Below are 16,773 nucleotides of genomic sequence, written 5' to 3'. Positions count from 1 at the left end.
GACAACGTATGTAATTTTGAGTCCTACTCTTTCCATGTACAGAGTACAAGCCCATAATAATGGCCACTAAAGTAGATAAACTTCGTTGTGTGAAGAGAAAGAAGAACACATTGAAATTGAGTGACAAACTTGAAATAATTAAGAAACTAGAATGTAATGTGAGCAATGCTGTTCTAATGGAAACATACAACATTGGAAAGTCTACAATTTATGATATAAAAAAGGCAAAGAATAAAATTCTAGAATTCACAGCTTCTTCTGAGCCTTACATTAAAATTGCTGAAAGAAAAAGTTTACATTGGCCCAAATTAGAAAATCTTGATAAAGTGTTGCATGAATGGTTTTTGTTAAAACGATCAGAAGGTATGGCAATTTCTGGGTCGATGCTTATTGCCAAAGCAAAGTCTTTCAAGGAGCAAATGAACATTGAATCAGAGTGCTCATTTAGTGATAGATGGCTTAGGAATTTCAAGACTCGTCAGGGTATTAGACAGTTTGTTTACATTTTTGTCAAGTGTTGACTTTATTTTTCTTTGAAACTGCTCGTTTTGATAAATGAAGCATGCTATATTTGCTAATGAATAAACTATCAAAATGTATCTGTTCATCTCTTCTTTATTCCTCCTTAAATTTTAATTTTAAAAGTACTGCCTGAGAATCCGGAAAATCCGGACCGACCCAATCCCCAAGCAGTCCGGATTTTTGGACTTCTACTGTAAATAAATAAATATATATTCTGAAAACCGAAAAATTCCAAAATCCGAAATGCCTCTGGCCCCGAGGATTTCAGATAAGGGATTGTCAACCTGTATTGTATTTTTTCTCTATTTCTGAAGATGTTATATCATGATGAACCATAAACCATGAGAGGCCAATCATATGAAAATATAAATACCGTATTTTTCGGCTTGGAAGACGCACCCTGATTTTGGAAATGTAATTCTAGGAAAAACTTTTTATACTTACTCACCAACACTAGTGAAGCCGTTGCTTGATATACAGCCCTTTTGGCCCAAGTACACACACCTCTTTGAATATCATCACTTAGAACTGCTAATCAGTCGTTATTTTCATCAATTAAAAAAAAATCTGTATAAGAAGTGGAAATCTTTAATACAGCACTCATTTTATACACCTGGTCACCTCTGCATCTAGCGGGCTGTAGTATCTTGTTTTTGTCAGTATGACAACGACGGGAAATGTTTTCCAACAGTAGAAGGTAAGCAAATGTAAACATGTATATCAACGTCTAAATAAAACAAAAAATCTTTATTTAAAAAAAAATTTAAAGTGAAAACAATTCGGTAAAAATCAGTTGAATTACAATTTTCAGTAAGCAAACAATAAAAATCACAAAAAACTGTAAATCTCTAAATAGTATGTCCAGTAAAACTGTCAAAAGCATTTTATTCATCTTCAAATCCTGAGAAGTCATCGCTGTTGGATTCATCACCAAGCTCTGAATCATCACGGGAGGAAATATCATCATCATCATTACTGTCAGTCTCGTACAACAAGTGCCATCCATAGCATTACTGATACCACATTTTTTGAAAGACTTAACAATAACTTTAGTTTTAATATCACACCATGACTTCAGCACCCATTCACACACTTCAGATATTGATGGACGTTTCATCCTTCCAGTCGGCGTCATATTCCCCTCTGTCATCCATTTATTCTTAAAGGGCTTATTAATGCTGACATCTAGCGGCTGTAACTGGGAAGTCAGGCCACCAGGAATTACTGCCAGCCATGTGTTGAGCCCCTTTCCTAGCCTTTTGGTGTTTTCAGTCCTGTGAGCACTAAATTGATCCCATAGCAGGCCACCAGGACGCTTGGACCACACTTCATCCAACCATACCTTGACACCTTCTCCATCCATCCATCCGTTGGGTTGTACAATGACATGAATTCCATTTGGCAGTTTTTCCTAAGGTAATGTTTTTCTCTTGAAATTTAACAGAGGCGGTAGTTTGGTCTCGTCGGCACAGCAAGCTAAAACTACCGTGTAGTGAGTCTTTTCGTGTCCAGTGGTTTTAACAATCACTGATTTCATCCCTTTTACATTTACACTTTTATTAGATGGCACATCAAAAGTCAAAGGTACTTCATCCACAGACATTCAAGTACAGTATCAGTAGGTTCTCAAATTTCGCGAGTTTTTAATTCCAAGTTTTTTTATTTGGACACAAAAAACCCACTACACAATTTCAAATTTTGACGGGCTTGAGTGTGCAAAATGAAATATACATTTCATTAACAATATGTATTGCCGGTATATTAAAACATACGAGGAGATGAGACGGCATTGTTTTCGTTAATGTTTACAAAACCAGTGACTGACTGGTTCTACATATAAAACTGCAGAAAATAAGACCCTGGTTATAGCTGTAGTAAAATTAATGTAAAAAAATTAATATGATTGTCTTAAGTAATGTTATTTAATGTTAATAAATGGAACAATAGAAGTAGCTAACCATTAATGGTAAAGAAAAAAGGTGAGACTAAGCGTATGTAAGTGCGCACATGTGAAAACATTGCGCCATCACTCTACATAAGAATATGAAAGCAACACTTATTTACTGTTCATATATGTTTTAATTAATGTTTCTGAATTTAAAACAAAAATTCTACTCACCAGTGGTGGTAAAGTTGAAAACATAAGGACAGCCAATGTTGTTGTGTGTGTTTTTACTCGGATGACAAAGTTGCCAAGTTATCAGGTTCAACTCTAGCTGAAGCTGTAGAACATAAGAACTTTTTCTGTGTTGTTTTTAGTTTTTATTTAATTTTATCTGTGTTAGTTTCGTTGGTTCATTAGGATGTTGCTTTATTACAGGTAGTAATTTGCCCCAAAAAGTAGGGCAAATAAGGCAAAATTTAGCCAAACATCGAAAGTACCTGACTCAAATTAGTTTTCTCCATAGGAATTTGTATTTATATTTGGACGATTTGAATTTTGCAAGGTTTTTACATTCTAAATAGGTGTCCAAATATGAGAGCCTACATATGAAGAAACAAACATTCCTGCGCTCTGAGACCAGCAGACAACCTTTAGCAATTCCTCAATAGATGGCGCTGCCTCACCACTGTCATTAGTAAACAAATCGCACAGCAGCAAGGGTTTATTTTTATTTATTTTTTGCAGTATATCAACAATATTAATTAAATCAATTGTTTTATAGTACAGTATTACCCCGCTTTACACGGTTTCACTTTCCGCGATTTCTCATTTACGCGGTACCTTGCCAGAACCAGACTTTCACTTTCCGCGGTGCATCCTACTCATATACACGGTGAAGTATAATTCTTTTTTTTTTTTTTTTTTAGCTCATAAAATTCATACAAATTACCCGGCCAGAATATAATTTACATTGCTGGAATTCTTACAATATGATGATCATTTTGAATATAAACATCATGGATTTTGCATTAGACATACAAATTGGTTTACACAAAGCAAATATTTTATCTTTTGTGCAAAATATATGAAGTTTACATTCAAAATATTCCCTGATCTGCAAGGAATCCAGAAATGTCAATTATATTATCCTAACTTTAGTCTGAGGTATTATTTATTACTAAACGTTAAAATCTAGAGTTTTCACCCAAACATTAATCAGAGAGGTAGGAGCTAGTGAGCTGGGAAGAGGGGCGGGGGGGGATTTGAGTCCATTATTTGAATGGACATTAACCTGGCGACTGTATTTCTCCTAAATGTTAATTGTGTGAGCATACCATCATAAAATTTAGATGTTATTTCTACTACAACATAGGTATTGTGTCGGAAAAAGTGGAGTTTGGGGGTCGGGCCAGTCTCTATTGGAATTAATCCCATATGTTCTGTTGTTCACTTTACACGGTTTTCACTTTCCGCGGTACCCTGTGGGTTCAATTGACCGCGTAATCGGGGTACTACTGTACTGTATAGAGAATACTTGTAATTGCTAAGTATTGTAATGAGGTAACAGTCTTTGTAAGGAGTTGATTTCAGTTGGCCCTAAGAAAACCTCTGCTACAACTCATCAAGTAGCATCCTGGAAGATGCATGGTATTTTTCAAGGGATATTTTTTTTGATAAAAAGTGGGTCTTCCAAGCCAAAAAATATGGTACTGAATCAATACATAAATAAATCTGATGAATGTGGCAACACCCAATCAGCCTCAACCTGCTTATTTTTTAATTTTTTTTTTATAACAGGTATTAGCCCACTCGGGCACAGGTCACTGACCCACATCGGAGCCTGGGGGCGAAAATTTAATAATAATAACAATAATAATTAGTTCATAGTAAATACAATTAAAATGCAAAATACAAAATTAAAAATAAAATAATAATAGCAACACTGAAAATAATAACAGTAATAATTATAATAATAATAATAAAGGACCATAAAGAAATAAAAAAAAAAGATCAATAGTTTGAAACGATATACTGTATGTACAGTATGTTGTGTTGTCAAAGTAAGAGAAACAATTGAGACTGCAATTTAATTGTGTGTAAATGAAGCAGAAAGTCAGATCAGCAACCTGGGACTTCGTCACAATTTTTGTGATGCCATATGGCAGCAGAGTCTACCATTAGACAACACATTATGCTTCCAATATCTTCCAAGGCGGTAGTACCTCCCTGTTTGATAGCTGCCTACTACCATATTCAAGTGTCTTAGTTCTCAGTAGGCCTATAGCAAATCTGATTAAACCACTGTACATTATTCAGTAAGTGTGGTTAATTTCATAAGATTTTTTTTATTAATCTTCCCCATTTCTTTTTTTTTTTTACTTTCTGGTAACGAGAGCATCTCAGAGTCCGAAAAAAGCAAATTCTAATAAATTGAAGTCCGATTTATCGAGGTTTTACTGTACAAGGTATTAGAAAACCATACTCAAGTAAAAGTACTAAAAAGTTTTAGTACTTTTTAAAAAGTAGATACACAAAAATTTTACTTGAGTATAGTACTCAAGAAAATTTATTTCGTTACTTGACAACTCTGGTATGCAAGCAGGCTGATGCTGATTGGGTGTTGCTGTATTCATCAGGTTTATTTATTTATTGATTCAGTATTATATTCTCATATGATTGGCTTCTATTGGTTTATGGTTCATCATGAGTAATACTGTATATGTACAGTCAACCCTCGCTTTACGCGGTCCCACTTTACCCGTTTCCACGTTTACGCGGTACCCTGCCAAACACGGAATGCTCACTTTCCGCGGTGTGTGTACCCTTTTACGCGGAGAGCTGCGCGAGCAGGGTGCGCACAAGGTCGCCCAGTCATCAAAACATTACCGAGTTCTTCACCCGCCACCCACCACAGCCAGCCCAAGTCAGTGATAATGATAGTGAGGATATGGACTTTTATGGACTTTGAGGGGTTTGACAAAGAGGCCCTGCAAGCCTCTGTGGTGGACAGTGATACAATTGATACAAGTGATACAGGTGAGGGCCAATAATCTGCCCTCTGCCTCGGAACCAACCCCCCATCCCCGTGTGCCCAGCCATCTTTTCTACTAATGTAAGTGTTAAAAAACCTAATATTATTGATATTTCTCTTAATTATTAATTGCGTGTGCATACCATCATAAAATTAAGAAGTTATTTTCACTACAACGTAGGTATTGTGTCTGAAAAAGTGGAGTTTGGGGGTCGGCCCGGTCTCTATTTCAATTAATCCCATATGTTATGTTTTTCACTTTACGCGTTTCTCACTTTACGCGGGCTGCCGTGGGTTCAATTGACCGCGTAAAGTGAGGGTTCACTGTAATTTGTAATATGACTTGAAAGTAAAAGGATAAGCTGTAATGGAAGGTATTCATTCAGGATGAATTCCTGTGAGAGCTTACAGTAGACCAGCTTACAACAGGGTCAGTATAATACACCGTATAGTATCTGATATGAAGATACCTTCTTAAAAACGTTTTTTACTACCTTTGTAAACCAGTTGAAGAGTTGTGTAGATCTAAGAGGTAGGACTATTACTCTGGATAGGTTGTACACCAGTGTGGAATTGTTTGAATGGCTCCTGTCAGAAGGTATGATTGCCATAGGTATTATTAATGCTGGTAGGAAAGGTATACCCCTAGAAATACAAGCTACAACTGGAAGACAAGACAAATCATATGAAGTATACTGGGAAAAATGTAATGGTAAACTCTGTTTGAATTCCTATGTAACTCAGACCAAGAGTGCAGGAATGAAAAACATTATGCTCCTCAGTACAGTACCTCCTCTGCTAGGAATTACTGAAGATATCAGTCGAAACAAACCAGCTACCTATAGACTGTACTACTTCACTAAGGGAGGCACAGACGTTGTTGACCAAATGACACATTTTTACACTGTCAACACTAAATCTCAGAGGTGGACTGTCAATTCCTCCTCTTACATACTCAATACTGCCAGAGTAAATTCACGGACAGTTTTTTCAATGAATACAAATACTAACCCTAGAAGATTAAATTCATTTACGTATGGGTGGGAGTTGGTGAAATCTCTGTGTAATCCACAAATGGAGCAAAGGAGGTTGGTTGTTAATTTGCCAAAGAGTAGCATTGCTAAGATCAATATAATGCTTGGTAATCCAGTACCTGCCCCTGTGGTTGTGCCAAATGAACTTCATTCTTACAGGTCAGAAAAGAGAGGTAAATGTAAAACATGTTTAAAGTCTATACATGGTGCTGGGTATTGTGCTAAGTCTGCTAAAATGAACATTTGTCAATTATGTCAAAGTTTGAATTGTCAAGACTATCGAAAACATATCTGTTGCAGTTGCTATGACAAGCTACACACTTAGTGAAATGCAAACAACAGTGTTCTGTTGTTTTTTTTAAATCATCAAATAAACTGTGCTGGCCATAATAGTCACCAGAACTTAACTCTCAATTATCACTCGCCCCTTTACGTACTGCAATAGATAACGATGCCAGACACCTGTACAAGATAGGGTTAATTGGTAGTTCTGTAATATTTATTGATCTATAAAAGATAAAATATGGAATTCAACCTAACTTAGTACAGCACGGAGCTTAAATTGTTGGCGAAAGTATCCCTTAATATAATACAGTATAGAATAAAGACGAATATAAAAATTCAACATTCATAAATTTTTAAATAAATTTAAATTGGCATGTAGGAACTGAATGTAGTTTTACCCTCAATTTGCTGTTACACTAAGTGATATTTTGTGGTTTATAAAATGGAGTTTTCATGTTTTACGATAAACATTTCAACCCTTTGAAATATCACAAGTTCACTACTATAGTTCAGGGTCATTAATGGGGAGTTGATTTACTAAATTGTGAATTAGCAAAATTTGTGAATCCAGAAACCACCAATATTGAGGGTCTACTATGTTTAATTTTCTTCCATTTTCGTTTTTTTTCAAGTGCATAAACTTTTTTCTTTAATGCTTTCATTTATATGATTTACATGTGTATACATTTTTTTACACAAACTTCATAATTTCAGGAGCTAAGGTGCCCAGAATGTCGTGTGCTAGTAGAGGTGCCAGTGGATGAGTTACCACCAAATATTTTATTGATGAGAATTTTAGAAAGTATGAAAAATGCTCCCCGGTCTGCAATAAGCCAGTCCATGAAGCCATCTCAGACAATACCTCATCCTAGCCAGCCTCCAGGTAGACCTAAAATAAAAGATGGTCCACCCCTTACTCAAGCTCCACCTCCACCTTCACTACATCGCTTCTCTTCCACGATGTACATAGGATCCCCCTCCACCACTTCTGAAGTGACACTTCCCCCAGGGGAACATTTAGCTGGGTTTGCTGGTGGAGGAAGTGGAGGCTCATATGGTAGAGGTTTAATAAGCAGCAACAATCTAGGAGGAAGTGCCAATCAAGATGGTTTGAATGCAACAGTATCTGCTGTCAACTCCCAAAGCAACAGTAACTTAAATATATCTTCTTCATCTGCTGTCCTTGTCTCTGTGGCTCAACAAAAACAGGTAAACTTCTTGCTGTACAGTATATAATAATGATTAAATATATGACCTATGGTTCCTCAGTAAGTGACCCACGAGATAACCTAACCACTAAATGCCTTCTCTGCACCCTTCAGGGGTGGTTATAATTTGGTGATAATCACACTACCTATGTTTTGGTGTGAGTTACCTTTCTTCTCCTCTTGATATGTTGACTTAGGGTTTAGTGAGGTGTTCAGGATTCATACACATAACCTTCAGTTAGTCATAAATTAGACTTAAGACTCCAAACCTTAAGGAATATTTAGTGGAATGTCTTACCCACTCAGAACCTTACCCACTCAGGAGGGGGGGGGGGGGCGCCTCCCCCCTCAAGGCAACAAAAAGAGTGAGGGAGACTGAATTTCAGTTCAGTCTCGCTTTAATCTTTTCTAAGAAAGTTTTGTCTTCCTATGTCCCTATGCAGTAATTACCAGGAACTATCATGTCCCACATCATTCATCCCAAAACTATTTAAAGGTCAGTTTTGTGTAGGCCATTCATCTCAGGTTTTTTCAATAAACCAGCAAGCCCTTCTCTGAATCCTCATCAATTGGGGTCTGGCTGTTCAGTACATCATTATTGTTAAACACTAGTACAGTATACTGTACAAAAACAGTGGAAAAATGCAACAAAACCTCATCTAAGTTACCTTATTGGCTGAATGTAAGGGTTTGTAATGTTCTTGAGGCTCTCATATGGACTATGTGACAACAAGCAGTATCAGGCATAAGTTACCTTCAATCTTAGGTTTGGTTTAACCAATAGACTGTTGCCATTTGCTAGAAGCTTCTGGAATGTCAACAAAGCCATTAATCTTCAGACTTTTGTATGTACAGTACTGTATATCAAAACACAGGACAATTTCATTTTTTGGTAAGCTGGATCTTTGTAAATTAGGGAGTGCCGTTGATACTTAAACAAAAACAATTAACAAAATTACAACTCGGGTAAATGGTGTATTGATTTCGTTGGTAATGGCATAAACAAGTGATCATAATTTGGAATATGCCTGATTTCGGTAAGGGAAGAGCCCCCTATTATTCTAAGTTATGGAGGTTTTTACTTTACAGCCAAAGCTAAAAACATAAAATTTAAAAGTCCATAATGCCCAACATTCCACTTTTTTTTTTTTTTTTTTTACATTTAAAGTGCATCCCAAGATTCAAATGTGAGTTTGCAAGTTTGGCCACTCTGTGTGCTTCTGTTAACCCACACTCTTCCATGCCACTGTGCAGGGTCTGGGAATGCTTATTTTTGTATGGAAGTAATCTCCCTGTTAGCTGGAATCCCTGATCCCTGGAACTAGCCAGAATTGAAATCGGGGAAACCTCTCTCCATTCTGGGTCTACAAATGAGTTTCTGAGGATGAAAATCAGGTGCATTTTCCAGAAAAATTCCAAGAAGGTTTTGAGAAAATCTCTCCAAACCTCTGTTCTGGGCCTGGATATAAATTTTCCAGCTGTTCCCACAGATTGCATATTGCTCCGATGCGTCCCCACTTGTCAGGCGCATGGGTGGCCTAGCTGCTTGGATTGCTTAGTTCATATTCTGCTGCCATTGTAGTAGGTTGTTCTCTTGCTAGCTGCTTTTTTGCATAAAATTTGTGCTGTGCAGTACTGTACTGGGACACAATCAGCCAAGAATACAGTGTTAAAGCAGTGTTAAGAATATAAACAATTATTACAGTTCTGTATACTGTACTGTACATTCAGTAAGTGGGAAACATTGGAGCACTTTAGCTTTTGTCTTTATTAAAAACATCTTCAAGTCATGAGACCCACTAATCCTCCACCCCAACAATGGGTGACCTAACATTGCGTCAGGTAAGGTCAGGTCTGTAACATGAGACCCACTAATCTCCCGCCCCACTTTGTCAGAAGTGCAAAATGTAAAAAGTGATTACAGTTATGTAGTACATTCAGCAGAGTGGACAATATGCCTACGGTAGGCTCAAGGCGACAGCATCTGCTGGTGAGTACTGTACACTGTACAGTACTCACCAGCATAGGAGGGAAGATCAGCTAAAACTAATGGCCCATCACTTTTTTGGTAGATTTTAGTGTATATAAACAGAAAATAATTTCAGTTTCAATATTTTGCAACCTTTTGCTAGGTAAATTTTAGCGTGAAATTTATCGAAAATCTAACGTACAGCTGCATTAGTGCATTACAATTAAATAGTGAACATTGCTTTCTGACTTCATTCTTTAACAACCCAACTAACAATATTTTTTTCTGTTTCAGATTCTGATGCATTTATAAGTTGATGATATTTGCGATGGCTGCTTGTGTCAGGACGAGGAACCAAAAATCCGGCCATCTCAGTCACTATCTTGGGTCTGGGAGAGAGCTCCTGAAGTCGGAGTTGCCTACATTGAGAGATGCTTTGAGATACGGTGTTTTAATCAGGCAAATCAGTGAAAAGAACTAAAGAACTGGCACAAACAAAGATTACTAAGCAGTGATATGACCAAAGTTTGTCAAGTATTGTATACACTCTGGCTAACGCTCAGTTCAGTTTCCAGTCATAATGTCAGAAGAAGATTAGTGAGAGAGACTGTTAGCTAGTTGGGGAAAAGGCAAGAGATATCTCTTGGGGAGAGGAAAACTTGCAGTTAAGGACAGCTTTGCCAAGCAACTGGACCAGTTATTTAATATAATTACTTGCAAGTGCCTACTGTTCTCTGTCCTGAGTTTGATGCGATCGTGACTGTAACCGAGGCCCACATCTCCTGTATTTGCAAGCGTGGAACGAAGATTCCTGTGATCGAACTGGCATTTGTCAAAGCACAGAGAGAGACTATAGGGTTCTCAAGGATTTCTAGCCAAGATATTCCGGAGTCCAAGAGACAGGAGGCTGCCGCCAGAGAGAAATGAGAGAAGAGTTGCTTGCGAAAAGAGACTGAGAAGGCCCAGGTGAGGTAAAAGAGGCCGATGATTGGAGTCAAGCTGATTCAGAGTTTAATGACTTCCCATGGCTGATCCGAGTGCTGACCAGGAGAATGGTGACTGTCCCTAACCCAGAAAATAATGATCCCAAACCTCTGCATAAGATTCGCAAATAGGGAAGATATCCCGAGCATAGCTCTGGCCAGCATGCGACACCACACTGGTCTCGGCAGAAACTGCAGATAGCAACAGCTGCCTGGGTTGACGGTTTGATAACACCTGATGATGTTCCACCTGGTGATAGGATCATAACAAAGTAAGGAGAGCTCAGGAGAAACTTGTCAGTAACCTAGAAGAGAGTTTGATAAGGATAAGAGAAATGGAATCATCAATTATTTGTTCTTTGATGGAGGGGGGGGGGATGACACTAAAGTGTTCAAGTGAAAGTTGGAGATTCTGACAAGTTGTTCCCTGCCATGGTGAAGGAGGAACACTACCCTGCTGCCAGGAACCAGGAGGAAGTATTTGTGGCATTTCACCCAGAGAAAGATGACATCAGGAAACCAGCTGATAGTGGCAGATAACATTGTGAACTGGCTCAGGAGAGAACGCAGACCAGACCCTGCGTGCCATTGGTGACAGCACCAACTACCAACACAGGGTGGCAGCAAATATGGATAGAGCGGAAGATTGGGAGGAAGCTGGCCTGATTGTCAGAATCTCCACACCAACGAGTTGCCACTCAGACATCTGATCCAGGAGCCGATGGCAAGACTCTTCAAACAACAGATGGTCTGGTCCTCTTGGCAAGATGCTGACCTGCCACTGAGTTAGAAATAAACCGAGCTTTGAAAATCACAGTTGGCCTCCACTCGTTGAGCTTGCACATACTGTTGTCATTGACGAATCTGAGTACCACTAGTAATTATGTTACATGATTTGCAGTGCCATCAAAACTGGGGTCATGCCTGATAGACTTGCTTACCTGCAGATAGGTCCAGTCTCACATTCAGGTGGCTCACAACGGCTCTCAGGTTCTGCAGAATTTGGGTCGCCCATCATAAACTGAAGGGAACCAGTCACAACCTGAGACTTATTGTCCAATTCATCGTGGAGTGTCACTTGCTAAATTGGTTCAACACCAAGGTCAAGTCATCAAGCCTGGTTGTCCGAGGCATGTTCTCTTCCAGCTTGAGCCTCCTGAGGAGTCAGCCAAGGAAGGTTGTCTTAGACTGTGGAGTGACTGTGAGGAGATCTTCCTGGTATGCCTATCCCGAGGCAGCCTCGGCAGACAAATGCCTGCAGTAAGGATGAGGAGGAGAGAAGAGTGGCAGTCAAAGATCTTGATATGAGACTTTATGAGAGGATCTGGGCATGACGAATCAGTTATGATTTATCTTCAGGGTCAGAAGACTCCTGAAGTCAATCTAGGTGCCAAGACCTCACTGATCCTTTCATAGATCTGATAACATCCAGGCGCAGTGAGCCTACTTCCTGCAGCCTCACCTTACGACAAACTCCTGCCTGGCCCCTCGTGACACCCAGAGTATAGAGCGTTGTGTACAGCAAGTGAGCGAGGCCAGCAGTCACGTGTACAGCCAAGAGAGGAGGGAAGGCTACATCCAAGCTCAGGTGGTCAGCAGGGAGGTGATGAGTAGAAACAGAAGCAAGAAAGACATAAGCTCCTCCTCTATGGTGTGCAGCAACACTGGTCGTAGTAGTAAAAACCGTGTTTTGTATTTGATGATTTTGTTTTCTAAAGGAATATTAAATTTAATAAATGTGTCAAGATCATTCGTTTACTATTCTGGATCATTTTTATCCTAATAAATTAACCTGATACATTTACTTTTACTTTAAATAAGCTATTTAGTGGTGTTGGTAAAAGGGTGGGAATACTGAATTTTCATAAGATTTCAAGTTAAAATTTACCTAGCAAAAATGAAAAACTTTTCAAATCTGAAGATATCACATGATTCCACATAGAACTACATCATTAATACCATGGCCGATTTTTCAAACAAAAAAAAAAAAAAATTCGCCTCCAGATGACACACCCTTACTGTACAGTATATACAGTACATGTACAGGATTAGTTGACATTATTTTGTTTATTTACAACATATTGTACGTGTACGGAGGTGTTTTCATAGATAAATACAACTCCGTGCGTGATGAGCATGCAGGATGGAAAATTCCACTGTCTTGGCTGCACAGCTCCATTCACACCTTGCAGGCCTGTATCTTATAGTTTTATTTTTAAATATACAATTATTCATTTAACCAAATTTTTAGATAAACTATTCAGAATTATTTGGGTAAAAAAAAATGTTTCTAAATTAATAACAACTGATTTTATTGACTGTATTATCAATACTGTATTTCATACCATTATTTTATAAAAGAATTGAGTCAACATCATTATATCATGTTGAAATATTTTGTTTAAGGATCTTGCATTGGAACACTCTTGTATAGTATTTATTCAGAATCATTATGGGACCAAATTCATCTCTTTAATGCAGATGCTGTGAATAAAAGTTAATAGGCTTTTTTGCTAGCTGTAAATATTTTCACGAGTGCCTGCAATCTAAATGTAATGGGAGTGTTTTTTGTTTTGAGATGGGATGATGAGTTACGTAGTTTAGAGTCATGATGAGATGCATAGTCTAGAGCAGGGGTGGCCAACCTTTTGTGTGATGTGATCTACTTTTTCCACAGTTACCCTGACGCGATCTGCCAGCCTAATATGCACCCATTGTCATTAAATATGCAGATTCGTAGAGAGAGAGAGAGAGAGAGTAAACAAATAATATTTTTCAATAATTGTTATGATATATTGTTGTACTATTAACAAAATCACTGAAAGTCTGAAATAATTCTTCATCCCGAGTTTTTCCTTTTAATGATAGAATTTTCGGCAGTTCCTCTTTGGTACTCATGTCTTTAAACACCATTCTCATGAAAATACATAATTGTGATGTATCGACCACATTAGTAGACTCCATCAAATTGTAATGAAAAGAACACACACTCACGTATGTGTTTACAGTTGTTCACCCAAATCCTCAGCTATAAATTCACAGCGCCTCATGACAGTGTTTCTTGATAACTGAACATCCTTAATATAAACAGTATTTCAGACTTATTTTTAAATTTTCAAACAACGAATATCTGCTAAGGCTCCTCGAATATTTCTCCATCTTGAAATGTTTTTATGCTTTGTAAGTACCGACTACCCTGAATGAGGCAATGGTTGCTACCCTTGATTTTGAGCTCGCTTCTGTAAAAAGAGTTGTTGTGCAGTAAGCTGTGATTTCAGTTCATGAACTTTCCTCTTTCATAGCTCACTTTTGGGTGGGAAATCATTATCATACTTCTTGTGTAAACTTTTGAAATGCCTTTCAGGATTTTCTTTCTTAGCTAGAGCTGGAGACGCTTGGCAGATCAAGCACAGACACTTCAAATTATTCATGGTAAAAAAATAGTCTTCACATACATTGTGAAAATGGTAAATTTGGGTATTTTTAGTACTTAGTCCAGAACTCATTTTTGGTTCAGTTGATGGCCAATAACCTATAATTGGAAAAGATTAAGTTATACATGAATACGAGAATTACTTTTTTCCATGATTTTTCCTACATAACTATGAGAATTACTAACGTAACAGCGTAACGTTCTTAGTTTTTTTTTTATAAGCAATTGTCATTGGCTAGTGTGGACACTTCTGTCTACTCTAGGGTTGCGGCGAGAACTGTCGCTAAGCTAAAAAGTCAGTAATTCTTGTAATCACCCAAGACTTTTCCATATCAAGAGGCAGCACCTCACACTTCTAAGTATTGCAGATGACTGAAAATTACTGAATTGTTGGTGACAAGTGTGTAGGCTCGCTGGGCAAGGTTGCCAAATATGATTCTCTCTCTTTACTTTTGACAAGACTCCTCAATATCGAGTCGACTTTTTCAAAACCAAATTCATTAATACAAGGTTTAACATGTATTTGTAAACTTATAAAAGCAAATACCTGCCTAGTTTTTGCCTACAACTGATGACAGTTTGCTGATCAGTTTCCTTGCCAGGAACCAGCCAGCACCGGCCCATGAACGCGAACACTTCCTAATAGGTTCCGCCACACACAGCATGGCACAGTCAAAGTTTTTTTTGTATGTATCGCTCTGATGTGTCCATAATGATAATCAATTCCCAGAAAAAATCTAAACAAATATAATATCCCAATGATTATGAGTAAAATTTGAAGGGGATTTTTGTATGGCAGCTTAAGAAGGATGGATCATTAAGTTTAACTTTGCCATGCCATTGACTAGAGAAGATCTTGTGATCGACAGGTTGGCCACCCCTGGTCTAGAATCTCGGAAAACTTTCCCCAGCACTCAGAAACATTCCGGGGATGTGGGATTTTTTCCGGGTTGAGAAAGTCTTCTTGTTACCCAGAAATCTCTCATCCATGGAAGAGCTCTGCACCAATTGTTCTGGCTAACAGAGATATCAATGTACAGTCATTTCTGCTACAACGCGATAGTTGTGTTCTTGTGAAACCTCGCTCTATAGAAACTCGCGCAATAAAAATAACAGGACTTACGGAGAAAATAGGGTTAGGTGCAGATTACTCAAAATTGAAACAAATAGTAGTTAGCCTAACACATCGAGTTTCTCTTCAAGTGTTATAGCCTTTCTTTTACATTCACCACTGTTAATTTGATCACCAGAACACTTCCTGTAAACATTCTTCTTACCTTGTCGTTTCATATTCATGGCTAACACAAAAAAATTGGAGAAAACAGCGAAAATCAAGGAGGACACTTCACAGAGCAATTGACAGAAACAGAGCAATTCCACTGATGACATGATGTAAACAGAGAGCGCTGGTGTAAATCGTTATTAGTCCGCACTGCGAAACATTCTTTTTGCTTATTCTTTTCATACCGTATTTATGGTAACAACTAAATTTGCAAAAAAAATCAAATAAATTTACAGAGTACCTCTCAAAAAACACTTCACAAACAAAACCCATGAATCAATTGAACATGTGATGTGATGTCGAACATGAACTGTAAACATTGCATATTCATCAATCGCATTACAACCAAATCGCATCGACAAAACATGCGTTGTTGCAGAAATGACTGTACAGGTTTACTCTAGTTTGATTTATGGTAGGGTCGCATTCCAGAAAAACTCATCATATACCAATTATATACAGTACAGTAGAACGTCGATTTAAAGTGATTAAATTTAAGATTATTTATTTAAAGCGACACCCATAATTAAGGACAATGTTTTAATTTAAAGCGAATCTCTCCTATTTTGCACGAGTCAATCTGGCGCATCATATTTTAAAATTTGCGCCTAATGTTTCTCTGGGCACGCTACACTGTCCTAAGGGTAAAGCTGTACTGTACGTGTACTCAAAATAATGTACTACAGTAGAAGTCCCAAAATCCGGACTGCTTGGGGATTGGGTTGGTCCGGATTTTTGGATTTTCCGGATTCTCAGGCAGTACTTTTAAAATTCAAATTTAAGGAGGAATAAAGAAGAGATGAACAGGTACATTTTGATAGTTTATTCATTAGCAAATATAGCATGCTTCATTTATCAAAACGAGCAGTTTTAAGGAAAAAGCTGTGAATTCTAGAATTTTATTCTTTGCCTCTTTTATATCATAAATTGTAGACTTTCCAATGTCGTATGTTTCCATTAGAACAGTATTGCTCACACCATGTTCTAGTTTCTTAATTATTTCAAGTTTGTCACTCAATTTCAACGTGTTCTTCTTTCTCTTTACACAACGAAGTTTATCAACTTTAGGAGCCATTATTATGGGCTTGTACAGTACAGTACTCTGTAAATGAAAAGAGTAGGACTCAAAATTAAATACATT

General features: G+C 37.7%; 1 protein-coding gene across 1 annotated transcript in view; it reads left to right on the top strand.

Moving 5' to 3' along the window:
- The window catches only part of LOC121867229 (E3 ubiquitin-protein ligase SH3RF3-like), a gene marked incomplete in the record, with an annotated part of 60,677 nt that overhangs the window by 12,269 nt on the left and 31,635 nt on the right, over positions 1 to 16,773 (top strand). Inside the window, 1 exon segment of the mRNA XM_042367079.1 lies at positions 7,472 to 7,966. Within this exon segment, the coding sequence (XP_042223013.1) occupies positions 7,472 to 7,966 (495 nt within the window).

Source organism: Homarus americanus, unplaced genomic scaffold (assembly GCF_018991925.1).
Source record: "Homarus americanus isolate GMGI-L3 unplaced genomic scaffold, GMGI_Hamer_2.0 scaffold6317, whole genome shotgun sequence".
Lineage (NCBI taxonomy): Eukaryota > Metazoa > Arthropoda > Malacostraca > Decapoda > Nephropidae > Homarus > Homarus americanus.
Note: the sequence above shows the minus strand (reverse complement) of the source record. Positions and strands in the feature narration are given on the sequence as shown.